Here is a 16,658-nt window from a genome sequence, read left to right on the forward strand (position 1 = left end):
CTCCCCACCAATGACCTTCGATTTTGACCTTGGTACATATTGTCAGCAGGACCAGTAAACAGTTTCCCTCATTTACTTTAGTAGCCTGAGCAAATGACTGTTCTTCATGATTCTGTATTCTCATCCTGACCCAATTTTGTGTCTATACTGCCACTGCCCGTTTCATTCCACAGGCTTCAATTTTGCTTGCACACTTGTGTGGCACTTCATCGAACATAGAAAATCCAGTGTATTACCAACTAATCACTAAAGTCAGTGATTAATCATTTACAGTGTGAGCATACAGAGTGGAAAAGGTATTGGTTATTCAAAAAAGATCACTTTAGGGGATGTTAGTTAATGAAAAATAACAAGGTGTCGAGCTGGATGAACACAGCAGGCCAAGCAGCGTCGGAGGAGCAGGAAAGCTGATGTTTTGGGCCTAGACCCTTCTTCAGAAAAAGAATGTAGTTAATGTAATCTCTAGTTGTGTAATTTTTGACTCGATCACTTACAGAATTGTAGAGATATATGGAACAAAGTATCCCTCCAAACTTTTCCTGTTTATGTACTTATCCAAATGTCTTTTAAACATTGTAATTGTGCCTACATCTGCCATTTCCTCAGGAAGTTAATTCCACAACTTCTGTTATATTTTTCAGATTTGTTGTTCATTAATATATTTATTACGGTCTTTGCTTTTGACTGGGTGGCAAAAGTCTTTTTTTTAGCCATGAACTATAGCGGAATTAAAGCAGAATTAAGTATGAGTCTACTCAATCAGAAAACATTGCAGTTCTCCAGAAGAAACAGCACATTTTCTAGTTTATTTCAATTTCCAGGTCATTGATCAAACTTGAGTTGAGAAAAGTAATCTCCAAATTTAACATAGAATTAAACAAAAGCAGACAATTGCCCAAAACTTGGTCTTTTCAATGTCCTGCCTATCAAATATTATTCCTGCACAGTTTACAATTGATTGAATATTATTTTTTTGCACTGTCTTTGAATCGCAAATTGCTAAATGTCCCAAACTGCGAAAACAATTTTATGAATCATTTTAAACGAATAAGCACAGCATTAGGAAACGTCAGACTTCATAAACAACATTGAGCCATTTGCTGTAATGACAATAAATGTTAAAAGCAGGCAAATGGTATGGGGGTTTTGGGTGGGAGGGGTTGGAATTGGCTTATTTAAATTATGAGTTTCGTAACGAGTTACTTGCTTCAAACTGACTGTATGGGTAAACTTGAGCTTTGGGCTCTGTTTCCAATCAAATTCCAAACTTTACTGTTCACAGTTTATGCGTTATGGAGCATCGACGGCAGGTTTAACAATAACTGTCCTTTCAGTTATTATTTTATTAATGTAACTTTTACAGATTTCGGTGTAATGTTCCAATTAGTCTTCTGGGTGAAAACAGCTATGTTTATAAGCCCTTTGGAAATTGAGGCTTTACATATTTCGTGTGTGTGTGTGTTTGTGTGTGTTGTGTGTGTGTGTGTGTGTGTGTGTGTGTGTGTGTGTGTGTGTGTGTGTGTGTGTGTGTGTGTGTGTGTGTGTGTGTGTGTGTGTGTGTGTGTGTGTGTGTGTGTGTGTGTGTGTGTGTGTCTAATGCATTAATGAAAAGTGAATATTGTTTTAATTAGGTGACTAATCAAGATCGGGTTTCCGAAATTTTCAACAAAGCCATGACCGTGCTCAAATTTGAACCCGAGCCGACTCAGGACTTTGATCTCGCACAGATCATTGAATCAAATAAAGGTGAGCAGTGAAAATTGCTTCAATTTAAGTTAGAGATAATGGGAACTGCAGATGCTGGAGAATCCAAGATAATAAAGTGTGGAGCTGGATCAACACAGCAGGCCAAGCAGCATCTCAGGAGCACAAGAGCTGACGTTTTGGGCCTAGACCCTTCATAAGAGACGGGGATGGGGTGATGGTTCTGGAATACACAGGGAGAGGGGGGAGGCGGACCGAAGATGGAGAGAAAAGAAGATAGGTGGAGAGGAGAGTATAGGTAGGGAGGTAGGGAGGGGATAGGTCAGTCCAGAGAAGACGGACAGGTGAAGGAGGTGGGATGAGGTTCGTAGGTGGGAAATGGAGGTGTGGCTTGCGGTGGGAGGAAGGGATGGGTGAGAGTAAGAACAGGTTAGGGAGGCAGAGACAGGCTGGGCTGGTTCTGGGATGCAGTGAGGGGAGGGGACGAACTGGGCTGGTTTTGGGATGCGGTGGGGGAAAGGGAGATTTCGAAGCTGGTGAAGTCCACATTGATTCGGGTGGTATACTGTATCCAATGTCCCCGATGTGGCTTCCTCTACATTGGGGAAACCAAGCGGAGGCTCGGGGACCGCTTTGCAGAACACCTCCGCTCGGTTCGCAGTAAACAACTGCACCTCTCAGTTGCAAAGCATTTCAACTCCCCCTCCCATTCTTTACATGACATGTCCATCATGGGCCTCCTGCAGTGCCACAATGATGCCACCCGAAGGTTGCAAGAACAGCAACTCATATTCTGAATGGCATAACCACTGCAAGGGAATTGATATTTTCTTCTGATTTCACCAAAAAGCTGAACATATCTAAATCTGTACAATTGAACATATCCAACTGTGTTCAGCAGGATTCAACTCTGAGGAATATAAAGCCAATAAACAACTAATATCTGCACCTAATAAAAACAAATTATTCCATCTGATTCCCCAAAGCCAAAAAACAACAAAGAACCGCAAATGCTGGAAATCAGAAACTGCTGGAAAAGCACAGCAGGTATCACAGCACTTGTAGAGAGAAATCAGGGTTAGTGTTTCGAGTCCAGTAGCCCTTTTTCAAAGCTACTCAAATATTGAGTGAAGGATGCACATAGGAGTTGGTTGTGGCATTAAATCCTGAATTACTCACATTGCTTTGTTCATTCTTATTTTAACTGGTTATTCCAAAATAACTGTTTTCTGTTGCTGAAATTAATCTGTTCTTCCCCTCTTTTCGCCCGTGGCTGAGAGACCAGAAATATGGGTGGGGTCACTGCTGCCAAGTTGCTAATCTGTAGCAACCCTCCCCCCTCCATTTCCTGGTGAAAAGTAGAAACGAGGACTCATGGGTTTAATTCTGCTGTGGTTTAAAACGTGCCATCCAGGCTGTGTTAAGCAGAATGCCTTCTGAAAATGAAGTGTCCCAATGCCTTTGCAGCATGCTATCCCTGTCAGTTTTCAAAGTAAAGAAAAATCAATCCCCTGGATGCAAGCCTCACTGACAAAGCTGGAATTTATTCTGCGTCCATCATTGCCCTCAGAAAATGGTCATAGGCTGTGTCACTAACTCGTGTTTGATTTAGGTGCCCTCAGTGGTGTTAGTTTCAAGATTCCAATCTAATGCTGAAGGAGAGGATAGCTTTTCTCAGAGTTTTCGCATTGATCACACTGCACCTTTTTCTGTTTGATGCTGGTATCAGCAGAAGTGACCATGTAGCTGCTGGGTCATTCGTGAATCAGTTGGGGTTTTGCATTGTTCTGTAGTAGGGAAAATCTGACATCTTTACCTGGGCTACTGTATGCTGACTCTTCACAGCCTCATATATGGCCTAATAAAACCACTCAATTGTACAAACTGCCATGAAGAAGGCATGTGCCATTGGACAATGAGGGGTTTGAAATGGATTTTAGTCTTGACCAACAATGCTCATCCTGAGAATGGGTCTCAGATATAATGGTTTTCAGTTATTGAGTTTACCTAAGGATGGTATAACTCTCAAGATTTTCTCTTGTGTTTTGTAATACATTCTGAATCCTTGCAGTACATTCGTTCTGTTCCTCCCAGCCATTGATATTTCCGTACCCAGGAAGCAGTTCGACCTGTGCACAATTAATATGATGAAAACACACGTGAATAATAATGTGCTTTCCCTCTGCTTTTTCAGTGCTCATACTTCCGGCCGATGCCATCCTGTATTACGCAATGAACAAGAAAGTGAATCACGACTTCATCCTGAGATTCACCGAAAGAAGATCTTCATGTCTATGCAAGTTTTAGCTGTAAGGAACATAATGTTTCATGGGACTCTGTTGGATCTAAAATCTCTGCTTAGTATCAAAAACCCTGCAATATATGAATAAATTACTTTGGCAGTTTTCTACTTTAAATTATTGGACAATTTGGATAGAGTGTCTTGACTTCAGACAATTGCTTAACATTAAGTTTTGAGTCCAGTGCTTGTTTGTCCTTTTCAAACATCTTGTACATCAGCTATTTTTTCTGGAAGGCTGGAGAATTGAACCCTGCCACCTGTCTTCTATGAACATCACAGTCATGTATCAATTGGTTGGATGAGAAAAAGAATCTTTTACGTATCAATCTTGTTGACCAATTGTGTTTGAAGTTGCCTGGGTTCCTCAATGGTTGTTTGGTTAAAAAGCAAACCAGCCATTTGTTCAGCCAATGGCAGGATGATGAATACTTCAACTGAAGTGCTTGGTTTGGCCTTTAAACTTTTCAGCACTCCATTCCTGCCTTCAATATTTTTATTTCTCCAGTGGTTTAAACTAATTTGGAGAGAATGCCATTGATATGACTTCAACAAAGGGTAACTACAAGAAATAATAGAGTTGTTTATTACTGCCAGTGATATTGCACTTGTTTGAGACATTAACTGTTTTTAACTTAATGTTCAATTTTACAGAAATTTAATATAAAATTATTATACGGGTTACGTGAGTGAGACCAAGTGTGTGAGAGTGAGATTATGTGAGTGAGATTGTGAGAGTACCAGTCAAACCATGTGTGTGAGTGAGCGCCAAGTCAGTGAGAGTGAGTGAAACTGTGTGTGAGTGAGTGTGTGAGACTGGAAAGTCAGAGTGAGACGGTATGCATTAGTGAGACCGTGTGAGTGCGAGTCAGAGTGAGCTGATGTGTCAGAGTGAGACTGTGTGAAGTTAGAGTAAGACCGTGTGTGAGTCAGACTGAATGACAGTCAGTATGAGACTGTGCATGAGTGATACTGAGAGTTTCGTTGTGAGAGAGTGGGACTGTATGAAGTCCGTGAGACTGTGAGTGAAAGCATGTGCGTGAGTGAGACCATCTGTGTGAGTGAGACTGTGAGAGAGAGAGTCAGAGTTAGATTGAGAGAGAGAGAGAGACTAGGGATTTGTATGTGAATGAGACCATGCATTTGTGAGAGTGAGACCATGTGTGTGACTAAGAATGTGTGTGTGTGAGTGAGAGAGTCTGAGTGGGGCTGTGTGTGGGTGGGGCTGTGTGTGGGTGGGACTCTGAATAAGATTGTGTGAGAATGTATGAGTGAGAGAGCATGTGTAATTGAGTGAGTTTGAACAAGACCATGTGTGACTGAGACTGTGAACTCAGTGAGATTGTGTATGAGTGAGACTATGTGTGTGAGACTGAAATTGTGGGAAGTCAGGCAATACTGTGTGTGTGAACCTCTGGGTGAGGCTGCGTGCGAGTGAGACTGCGCACTCAAAATGAGACTGACTAAGGTGTCAGAGACAGCCTGTGTGAGTGAGACTGAGTTGGTGTGTGAGAGTCAAGATTGAGACTGTGTGTGATTGAGCCTGAGTTTGTGCGTGTGACACAATGTGAGTGTCTGTGTGGGAGGGAGTCAAACTACGTGTGTGAGTCTGTGTGAAATGAGAATGAGACTGTGCAAAGTCAGTATGGGACTGTATGTGTGAGACTGAGACCATGTGTGAGTGAAAAAGTCAGAGTGAGGCTGTGTATGAGACTGATGTGTGTGCGTGAGACTGTGAGGTTGTGTGAGTAAAACTGCAAAGTCAGCGTGACACTATATGAGTGAGAGTGTGTGAAATTGTGCTTGTCATACTGTGTGAGACTGAGTGTGAATGAGACTGTGTGAGAGTGTGTGGGAAGTGAGTCAGTCCATGTGTGTGAATGAGTCAATTATTTGTGAGTGAAACTGAGTGTGAGTGAGGCTGTGTGAAGTGTGAGTCAGACTGACTGAGTGTGTGTGAGTGACTATAACAGGCTGAGTGAGAAGTGTGTGTAAGTGTGAGACTGTGAATGAAACTGTCAGAGTGTAAGAGTGAGGGAGTGTGTGTATGAGAGGATATATCTGTAAAGTGCATACCATCTCAGGGAAAAAGAAACTAACAAACTAACCATTTATCCAGACCATTAGGTGCGGTGATGAGTACTTCAGCTGGACTGTTTGGCTCGGCCTTTAAAGTCTCCAGCCAACCTTTTGTTTCCAGTGGTTTTAACTAATTCTGGATTAAAAACCCACTGAAATGTTTTTAACTGACTGCAACTGCAAGAAATAACAGCATTGTTTATTATTGCCAGTGGTATTGCACTTGTTTGAGACTTTAATTAGTGCTCAGCTTTATAATGAATTTATTTTGAATGGTTATATTGTGAGATGTGCGCGTGTGTGTAAGAGAATATATATTTGTAAAGTGCAAACCATTTTGGGGATAAAAGGTATTTAAAAGATGCACAGGGGACCAGATCACCTCAGACATGAATACTGTAAGACACTTGTTGTTCCTAGTTTATCTGCTTATGTTCCATTACTCAGACCTGTCATTGTTTCAAGTGGGTCTCATTGGTTAACAGCCTAATCTGAAACTCATTCATTGACCTTTTCACCTTCATGCAACCACATCTCACATGCAGGACAGCGTTGGTTATGTATATTCACTTTTCAAATGGATCCAAAACAAAAATCCATTCAAAGTAGCAAAATATCAGGAATTTTTAACAATATTTGAGACTCTGTCAGATTCACAGTTGCACTATGTATAAATTAACACCAGGAACAACAAGCACTTTAACATTTCTGGCATTTCTTTCTTCCACAGGCAATGTTCGAGCCTCCTTCCCAATCTCAATCAATGAGCTCTGGTGAGGAAGGTCTTTAGGGAGGTCACCGCCTGATTTTTGAGAGGTCGTATGTATTTTTTTTCCTTCTCCTCCTGTAAATCGCTTGGTGCTCGACATAGGATTCACTAATTAGACATTTACACATAAACACTTTAAAACTAAAATGGTTCAACATCGAGGCTATGCCAACAATACCAGCCACAGACAGAAGAGGAAATCATCTGAGTTCTTTGTCTAAGTTTCGTTTCTAAAAATAGTGTTCAGGAAATGTTTTCAATGTTCTTACATTTGTTTTAAATTAAAAAAACTTAAATTGCAATCTTTTGTTTCATTCTTTTGAAGGAGAAGACAAATTCTGGGCTGATGGAGTATACTTCATATCTAATTAGTGCTGCTTCACTAAATATAAACTCCTATCAGCAATTTGTGTTGAGAGCTCACCTCCACGAACCATGTATCTGGGGCAATTGACAGCCATAATCCTAGAGAGCAAGGCAGGTACCTTGGCACCACACAGGAAATCTCTATCAGGGGGGCAGCTGATGGAGAAACTGGTTGAACAAATAATGGCTCTGCCAGGATTGGAACACTTTGTTTGCAATATGTGGGAAAGGTGCCTCCATTAAAAATGGCCTCTGACATCCGTCCACTCACTTGCATCACTGACCCCGTGCCATTTGCAAAATGCAAGCTTCAGTGCAAAGGCCACATTGGCCTTGATGCACTTTCAAAGAATTTCTGTGCAAGACTGTTGTATAATGGTGTTTGCAGTGACTGTCACATCAGTGCTGTGGGGCAACTCGTGCTGGCACAAGCATTGGTGGGACAGATAAAAGAGATAGCTCCAGGAATAGTGGGTGTACTGTTGTAGTTTTCCTCATCTTTGGATTCTGGGAAAGTATCTGGAAAACTGCCAATGTGACACCCCTATTCAAAAAGAGAGGGAGGCAAAAGGCAGGTAACTTTAGGCCAAACATTTATTGTTGAAAAGGTGTTGGGATCAATCATTAAGAAAATAATAACAGTGCATTTGGAAAGCAATAATCTAATTAAACAGAGTCATCATGACTCCATGAAAGAGAAATCATGTCTGACTATTAGTTTTTTGAAGAATGCTGAACTGAGCAGTTAGGGAGGAACCAGTACGTGTTGTATTTGGACTTCGAGCAGGCGTTCAACAAGGTCCCTCACAAAAGGTTAAGCCTTACCATAAAAACCATGGTGTTGGAGGTGATAAGTTGACATGGATGGAGAATTGGCTAACAGCTCGGAAGCAGTGAGCAGGAATTAGATGTTCTTTTTCAACTTGGTGACCTGTGACCAGTGGAGTTTCACAGGGATCAGTACTGGGGACGGCAACTGTTTACAACAAATATAAATAACTTGGAGCAATGGAGTACTTGGGCCAAATATGCGGAAAACATAAAAATAAGTAGAAAGGCGGGTTGCGAGACAGATACAAACAGTTCACAATGAAATATTGCTATTTGAGTAGACGAAAAGCAAATGGAGTATAATGTGGGAAAATGCAAATTTAGTATTTTTGGAAAGACGAATAAAGGAGTTGTTTTATTCAAATGAAAAAAAAACAGAAATTTGCAACAAAGGTAATTGAGTTCCTTGTGCACAAAACACAGGAAGCTAGCACACAGATGCAGCAGGTAAACATGAAGACTAATCGAATATTGGCCCTTATTTTAAGGGGATGGAATGTAAGATGAGGGAGGTGTGCTGGTGGGACCACATTTGGACTAGGTCAGCAGTTTTTCCTCCCTTATTTAAAAGATATCATTTTACTGGAGGCAGCACAAAGAAGGGTCACTAGATGATCTCCAATGTGTTGGGATGACCTTATGAGCAAAGGCTAAACAGATTGGGACACTACTGTCTGGAACTTTTTAAAAAATGAGGATGTGATTTCAGTGAATCGTACAGGATTCTTAAGAGGCTTGACAGGGTGAATGTTGAAAGGATATTCCCTTCATGGGCGACTATAGGACCAGAGGCCATAGTCCCCAAATATAAGGTGCCATGTTAGAACTGAATCTGAGAAGTAGCTTTATTGTCACAAATACTCAAATGCCACGTACTGGGCCATTTCAGGTCCAGAAGTACCCAGGTTAAGATTCCTAAGTGCAAATTCTTGGTCAGGAAGACAATTAGAAAAATAAAGAAAGAAAAGTTCCAGGATTATAGATCAGAGGAATAAGTAAGAACAGTAAATTTTTAAAAATCACCATGATAGATCATAGGAATAAATTTTAAAATATAAATGTAAAGTTCAGAATGTCAGTCATTTTAACCCAGTTCGCGCTGGCACCGAGCCTCCAGTTTGAGTTTTGACACCTGACCATGCCAGGCTTCACTTTGAGCCTCTCGAGGCCGGGAGACTGCTCTGGAATCACCTCAAGGCCAGAAGTCCATGCTGAGGGCATGTCAGCCGACAGATCACCTTGCCAGATGCACACTGAGGCCTGACATTCAGGACATTACTGAGAAGAAAGAAGCAAAAAAAGGAGGGAAGAAACAGAAAAGAAATGGACAGAGTGGACAGGTCCTACTCCTGAGAAGGATTTTGGTCTCTGGTACTCATGGAGTCATTGAGCTGTACCGCACTGAAACAGAGCATTTTGTCCAATTGTCCATGCCAACCAAATATCCTGAACTGATCCAGTCCGATTTGTCAGCATTTGGCCCATATCCCTCTAAACCTTCCTATTTATATACCCATCCAGATTCCTTTTAACTGTCATTGTACCCACTTCCACCACTTCCTCTGGCAGCTTGTTCGATACATGCAACACCCTCTACGTGAAAATATTATCCCTTAGGTCTTTTTCAAATCTTTCTCCTCTCACCCTAAACCTGTGTGCTGTAGTTTTCAACTGCCCTCCCCTGGGAAAAAGACCTTGGCTATTCACCCTCCCCATGTTTATCATGATGTTTTAAAAAATCTCTCCCCTCAGTCTTTGACATTCCATGGAAAATAGCCCCAGCCCCTCCTGATAGCTCAAACCCTCCAAACCTGGCAATATCCTTGTAATGAATCCTCGTAATGACAGGAATATGAATCGTGTCAAGTTTCACATCTTTCCTATAGCAGAGAGAGCAGAATTGGATGCATTATTCCAAAAGTAGGCTAACCAATGTCCTGCATCTGCAACGTGACCTTCTAACTCCTCTGCTCAATGCACTGAGCAATAAAGGCAAGTACACCAAACACCCTCTTCACTATCCTATCTACCTGCGACTGCACTTTCAAAGAACAATGCACCTGCACCCCAATGTCTCTTTGTTCTGCAACACTCCCCAGGATCTTACTGCTAAGTTTATAAGCCCTTTTGTAATTTGACTTTCCAAAATGCAGACCCTCACCTTTATCTAAATTAAACTCCATTTGCCACTCCTTGGCCCACTGGCCCAGCTGATCAATGTCCTGTTGTACTCTCAGGTAACCTTCTTCGCTGTCCACTACACCTCCAATTTCGGTGTCGTCCACATTTCTACTATTCATACTTCCTGTGTTCACATCCAAACCATTTACATAAATGACAGAAAGCAGTGGAGCCAGCATTAATCCTTGTAGCACACCACTGGTCACAGGCCTTCAGTCCGAAAAGGAATCTTCTATCACCCTCTGTCTCCTACTTTTGAGCCAATTTTGTGCCCAACTGGCTAGCTGTCCCCGTTTTCCATGTAATCAAATGTTGCTTAGCAGTCTACCCGTGCAGTACCTTGTTGAATGCCTGACAAGTTCATACAAACAACATCCACTGCTCCACCTTCAACAATCTTCTTCATTACTTCTTTAAAAAAATACTCAAACAAGTTAGTGACAGACAATTCCGCATGCACAAAGCCATGTTCACCATCTGTAGTCAGTGCTTGCCTTTCCAAATACCTGTAAATCCTGTCCCTCAGGATCCCCTCCAACAACTTATCCACCACTGGAGTCAGGCTCACTGGTCTACAGTTCCCTGGCTTTTTCTTACCACTTTTCTGAAGTTATGGCACCGCGTTCGCCAACCCCCAGTCTGCTGGCACCTTGCACATGGTTTTTGATGATACAAATACCTCAGCAAAGGGCCCAGTAACTTACCGAGCTTCCCACAAAGCTCTGGGTTACACCTGATCAGGTCAGAGGGACTTATCCACCTTTATGCATTTTAAAACCTCCAGCACCTCCTCTGTAATATGGACTGTTTTCAGGGCATCACTGTTTATTTCCCCAGGTTCCCGAGCTCCCATGTCTTTCTCCAGGGGAAGTACTGATGTGAAATATTCATTTAGTGTCTCACCCATCTCCTGCGGTTTCACACACAGACGGCCTTGTTGATCTTTAAAGGGTTCTACCATCTCCCTCATTACTGTTTTTCCCTTATTATTGTTATAGAATCTCTTTGGATGCTCCTTAACTGTACTTGCCAAAGCTATTTCATGTCCCTTTTATGCACTCTTGATTTTGGTCCTAAATATACACTTATTGCCCCTATGCTCGTCCAGGGATTCACTCAATCCCAACGCAACATATGCTTCGTTTTGCTTAACCGGACCCTCACTTTCTCTATTTTCAGCATTCCCGGCACCTACCAGCCCTGCCCTACACATTGCCATGAACAAACTGTCTCTGGACTCTCCTTATCTCTTTTTTAAAGGAGTCCTGATTCCCAATCTTTACCTGCAAATAATCTCTCCCAGTCAAATTTTGAAAGTAAAAACGCGGAAGAAACTGTGGATGCTCTAAATTGGAAACAAAAGCTGAAATTGCTGGAAACGTCTCGGAGAATCTGTGGAGAGAAATCAGTGTTTGCGTTTCGGATCGATTGACACTCCCTCAGAGCTCAGGAAGGCTCAATCGACCTGAAACATAGAACACAGAACATAGAAAAGTACAGCACAGTACAGGCCCTTCGGCCCATGATGTTGTGCTGTGGATTAATCCTAATCCAAAAATAAAATAACCTAAACTACATTCCCCTCAATTCACTGCTGTCCATGTGCATGTCCAGCAGTCGCTTAAACGTCACCAATGAGCGTCTGATTTCTCTCAACAGATGCAGCAACACCCGCTGAGCTTTACCAGCAATTTCTGTTTTCGTAACTTTTGAAAGTTCCTGCCTCATACCATGAAAATTGCTTTTTATTCCAATTTAACTTTTTTTATCAGTCTGTCCTTTTCCGTAACTATTTTAAAACTGATAGAATTATGATCACTTGCCCCAAAGTACTCCCTTCCTGTCACCTCAATCATTTGCCTGCCTTATTCCCAACTGGTCAAGTTTTGCTCCTTCTCTTGTATGTGCATCCACAGACTGAATAAGAAAGTTTTCTTTCACACACTTAACAAATTCCTTCCCATCCCACCTCTTAGCACTGTGCCAGGCCCAGTCTATGTTTGGAAAGTTAAAATCCCCAACCAATAGAACCCTGTTATTCTCACAGATATCTGAGATCTCCTTACATATTTTCATCTCAATTTCCCGTTGACTACTGGGTGTTGCTTTTGTACAATCCCAACAAGATGATCATCCCTTTCTTATTTCATAGTTGAACGCAAATAATTTCCTTGGTCAAACTCCCAGGAATCCTCCCTAAGTACACGTTAAGTACAGCCATAATATTATCCCAAACCAAAATCACCACTCCCCCTCCTCTCTTTCCTCCCCTTAAGTCCCTCATATCATCCACAAACAAAACTGTTTAATCCTGGTGTCAAATTTAAGTCCTTTAAGAAATTTCCAATAAGTGTTGATGTTTAACCCCAATCCTGAGCTCTAATTTTGAGTAATAACCTATTTAATTATATTTTTCAAAATCTTACTGATGTTTTCTGAAGGCCCAAACACATTATTTGCATGAGGGAAGCAGCAGGGACCTGTGGGGCAATATTTTCACACAGAGGGTGGATCGCATGTGGAATGAACTGCCAGAGGAAGTGGCACATACATGTACAGCTGAATTCTGCTTATTACAAAGTTTAAAAGACATTTGGACAATTACCCAAAGAGGAAAACTTTACAGGGATATAAAAGCAAATGGGATTAGCACAGTTTGGGAAACTTTGTCAGCACGGACAAATTGGACTGAAGGGTCTATTTCTGTGCTGTATGACTCTGAGACTCTAATAAATGCTATAAGTTGAATGTTTCTATTACTCCCCTTCATTATTGGAACTAGTGGATATTCCTGCAATCCTTAAGTGGAAATATGAAATGCAAACTTGCTTTCAGTAATGTATGTTTCCCATGATATAGATGTTTGCAAAAATCTGAGCTCAGACATCCCCACTAAAAGATTTAACTTGGCTGCAGTGGCAAATGTGATGTGTCCTGTTCTACAGGGGAACCAGCCAATTGCTTAAGTTGTGAAGGTGACCCATGGCAGCTGATATGGGGGACTTTATCAATAATTCCAACATGGGTGTATTTGTATAATCTCCGCTGCATCACGTTTGGCAGTCATCAGCACAGTTTCAGAATACAAATTGCAGGTACATGAAGGCAAATTATGGTATTTATCAAATCAGCTGATCACAATACGTTTGATAAAGCTACCCAACCAGTTCCTGCTCATTACTGAATTCCTCAGCAAGGCTCCCTGTCCATACAACCTTAATATTTTCTGCAAAGTAGAAATTATTCTTCAAGGTTAGCAGTTGAATTGTGCTCTTTATAACTTCTGCACACTGAGCTCTGTTTAGACCATGAGCTACCCCCTGGTGATGAAGCTTTGGTCACATGGTCTTTATCAAAATGATGTTTGATGCTCATTGCTTACATCTTGTTCCCTTTTCTTAAAACAAAAGATGCATGTTCATTTTTGCAGTGACTGAGCTCTGAGGTGGGTCGGCTGTTTTATTGGAAAATGCATATGGGACCAAAGCAGGGTGAAGGATTGCATCCTGAAATGTTAGCTTTGTCTCTTCACAGACGTTGCCTGAGTATTTCCAGCACTTTCTGTTTTCCCGAACTTCCCCACATTCTGATTTCTCGCATCTGTAGTATTTTGGTTAATTACCGTGAGGTTGAGTTGGCCTGTGAAAGGCCTGATTAATTTTTTTTGCATATTACAAAAAAAACTGTCCCAGTAATATCAAACGGCTTGGAAAACATTAGTCTTTCAACAGGTGACCCTTAACTATTGAAACAGCCATTCCTCATCCCTGTTAAATTTCTGTTGGAATATGCGATTTGCAGCAAGCAGAATATTCAGTTCTTCACACAGGGTTGGTTTGGCCTCTATAGTGATTAGGTGTAGTGAACGAATGAAGAACTGAAAACTGAAAATAATTTGGAAGAGGATCGCACTGTCGCAGCACGTATTGTCCATTTCTGCAGAGGTAGCTGAAACAGTTGGAATAGCAAACAACATATTTTCTGACAAAAGCTTGAAACATAAGTAAGATTCAATGCAGCTAAGGCAGGTTGCACGTTGTTTGTGTCTGTCCTGTCCACAGTTAGTTGCCATCGAAATACACTGCATGGGAAAAAAAACTAATAGTCCACTATAATAAAGTGTGAAGCTGGATGAACACAGCAGGCCAAGCAGCATCTCAGGAGCACAAAAGCTGACGTTTTGAGCCTTGACCCTTCATCCAAGAGCATCTTCATCTCAGATGAAGGGTCTAGGCCCGAAACGTCAGCTTTTGTGCTCCTGAGATGCTGCTTGGCCTGCTGGGTCCATCCAGCTCCACACTTTATTATCTTGGATTCTCCAGCATCTGCAGCTCCTACTATCTCTAATAGTCCAGTAGTCTGCAGCATGTTCTAAACAGTTTAGTTTCCTGGATGACCTCCTGACATTTACACCTCCTTGAGATTCCCAAATTGGTCATGTGGGAATTGTGGTAATGTCGGCTAGACTGAGAACTGGAAATACATCTTTTCAGATGTTACCTAGAATGGTGACGAAAAGTCTGAAAACTAACCTCCCAGCTCAGCGAGCAAACTCACATCCAGGACCTCAACCTGAGCTACAAACCTTCTCAAAACTCGCTCGCACCTATGGGCGCAATTCGCTAAAACTGGCCCGAAGATGGGAAACCAGTGCCATCCGACAGAGTGCCACCCGCGAACAGCTGTACTTGCTGCATGAATGCCTAAGGAAACAGGTACTACCTAAATATCTCAAATACAAACCTCCCCTTAACACCCCGCCAGCCAAAAGAATAGCAGAGCAAAACGGCCGCAGAATGCTTAGAGAAATGATCAATGATGCCCACAACAGACTCCGTACATACAACCGGGAAATTTCGCGCCAAAAAACTTTACTCACTAACGCGACAGACCATGAATGGACAGGCACAGCACAACGAGCCATAGACATCAGGCAGCGGCAAACACAGAGAACGAAAAAACTAGACAAACTCACACAAAATAACAACACAGACAACACAGAAACATGGATAAAAAACTTATCTGACCGACCATTAACAGACACTGAAAAAGCCGTCTCAATAAAAGGATTAAATTACAACTTCCGGGATGCGGACAAGAAAGATTTCTCAGCAGCGTTAGAAACAACACTGAAAGACAACAAACTCACAGAAGAAACCCAGCAAACCATCAGACAGACAGTCGCACCAACACTAAGCAGGAAAAAGGAAGAAAACACACTCAATACACAAGAAAGGAAAGCCCTAAAAGGACTCAAAAAAGATAAAAACACCGTTATCCTACCTGCAGACAAAGGACGCTTGACAGTCATCTTAAGTCGAACAGACGACATTGAGAAAGCGAACGCACTGCTTGCAGATACCGACACTTACCAACAGGTGGCGATAGACCCGACTCCACAACTGGAGAACCGAATCACAGCCTTCCTCAAAAAACTTCAAAAATCTGGAGAATTAAACAAGAGAGACTTCCAAAAAATGAAACCAGATGGATCCAACACACCACGCTTCTACAGACTACCAAAAATTCACAAACCAGAAGCCCCCTCAGGCCCATAGTGTCGCTACCTGGAACAGCAACCTACAGATTAGCCAAGGGACGACACCAAAGGCTAAAACACCTAGTAGAAGACTCCCACCACTCTATTCACTCCACCCAAGAATTCCTGAACACCATCAAAGACACCAAGATAGAAGAGGATGAAATAATGGTCTCCTTTGACGTAACAGCCCTGTTCACATCCATCAACATCAACCTGGGCAATGAAACACTGACTACACTATTAGAAGATCCGAAGACACAGACACCAGACACCACCAACCTCATCAGCAAGGACAACATCAGCAAGCTAGTGGACCTATGCCTCACCCCCCACTTCACTTTCAATAACAAAACCTACAGACAAACCAACGGTACACCCATGGGATCTCCGATATCAGGGTTCTTAGCAGAGGCAGTAATGCAGAGACTCGAACAAACAGCTCTGCTTATCATCCAACCCAAACTTTGGGTCCGCTACGTGGATGACACCTTTGTCATCACGAAACAAAACAAATTGGAGGAAACTTTCAAGACCATCAATAATACCCTTACTGGCATAACATTCACAAAAGAGGAGAAAAACAACAACAAACTGCCATTCCTAGATGTCACAGTAGAGCGAACAGCCAATGGGGAACTTCAAACTAGCATCTACAGGAAAACAACACATACGGACCAAATACTGAACTACAGGAGCAACCATCCCAACACCCACATTCGAGGCTGCATTAGAACAATATTCCAATGAGCCACCACACACTGCAGCACAGAGGAACTGCGCAGAGCAGAGGAAAATCACCTATACAGCATATTCAAAAAGAATGGGTACCCTATGAACACAGTCCGCCGATTCCTCAGCAATAAACCCAAACAAACAGACAAAACGGG

General features: G+C 42.0%; 1 protein-coding gene across 2 annotated transcripts; it reads left to right on the forward strand.

Moving 5' to 3' along the window:
* The first annotated feature begins 1,192 nt into the window (after positions 1-1,192).
* LOC132210080 (ral guanine nucleotide dissociation stimulator-like 1) lies at positions 1,193-7,094 on the forward strand. Of its 2 annotated transcripts, none has more exons than XM_059649403.1 (4): positions 1,193-1,310; positions 1,632-1,746; positions 3,899-4,013; positions 6,813-7,094. In XM_059649403.1, exons 1-3 carry the CDS (start codon positions 1,293-1,295, stop codon positions 4,009-4,011), a joined length of 246 nt encoding a protein of 81 aa, XP_059505386.1. In that variant the 5' UTR covers positions 1,193-1,292; the 3' UTR covers positions 4,012-4,013; positions 6,813-7,094. The 2 variants fall into 2 exon arrangements, with proteins under 2 accessions (XP_059505386.1, XP_059505385.1); XM_059649402.1 differs by having other exon boundaries at positions 1,200-1,306.
* Positions 7,095-16,658: the final 9,564 nt, after the last annotated feature.

Source organism: Stegostoma tigrinum, chromosome 10 (assembly GCF_030684315.1).
Source record: "Stegostoma tigrinum isolate sSteTig4 chromosome 10, sSteTig4.hap1, whole genome shotgun sequence".
Taxonomy (NCBI): domain Eukaryota; kingdom Metazoa; phylum Chordata; class Chondrichthyes; order Orectolobiformes; family Stegostomatidae; genus Stegostoma; species Stegostoma tigrinum.

What these genes read in the sequence shown, in the direction of transcription:
- LOC132210080 (XM_059649402.1), top strand. Translation starts at nt 1,286, where the DNA reads ATGCGTTATGGAGCATCGACG. An exon ending in TGCGTTATGGAGCATCGACG is followed by an intron (nt 1,307 to 1,631) that starts GCAGGTTTAACA and finishes TGTTTTAATTAG; the next exon opens with GTGACTAATCAAGATCGGGT. An exon ending in GATCATTGAATCAAATAAAG is followed by an intron (nt 1,747 to 3,898) that starts GTGAGCAGTGAA and finishes CTGCTTTTTCAG; the next exon opens with TGCTCATACTTCCGGCCGAT.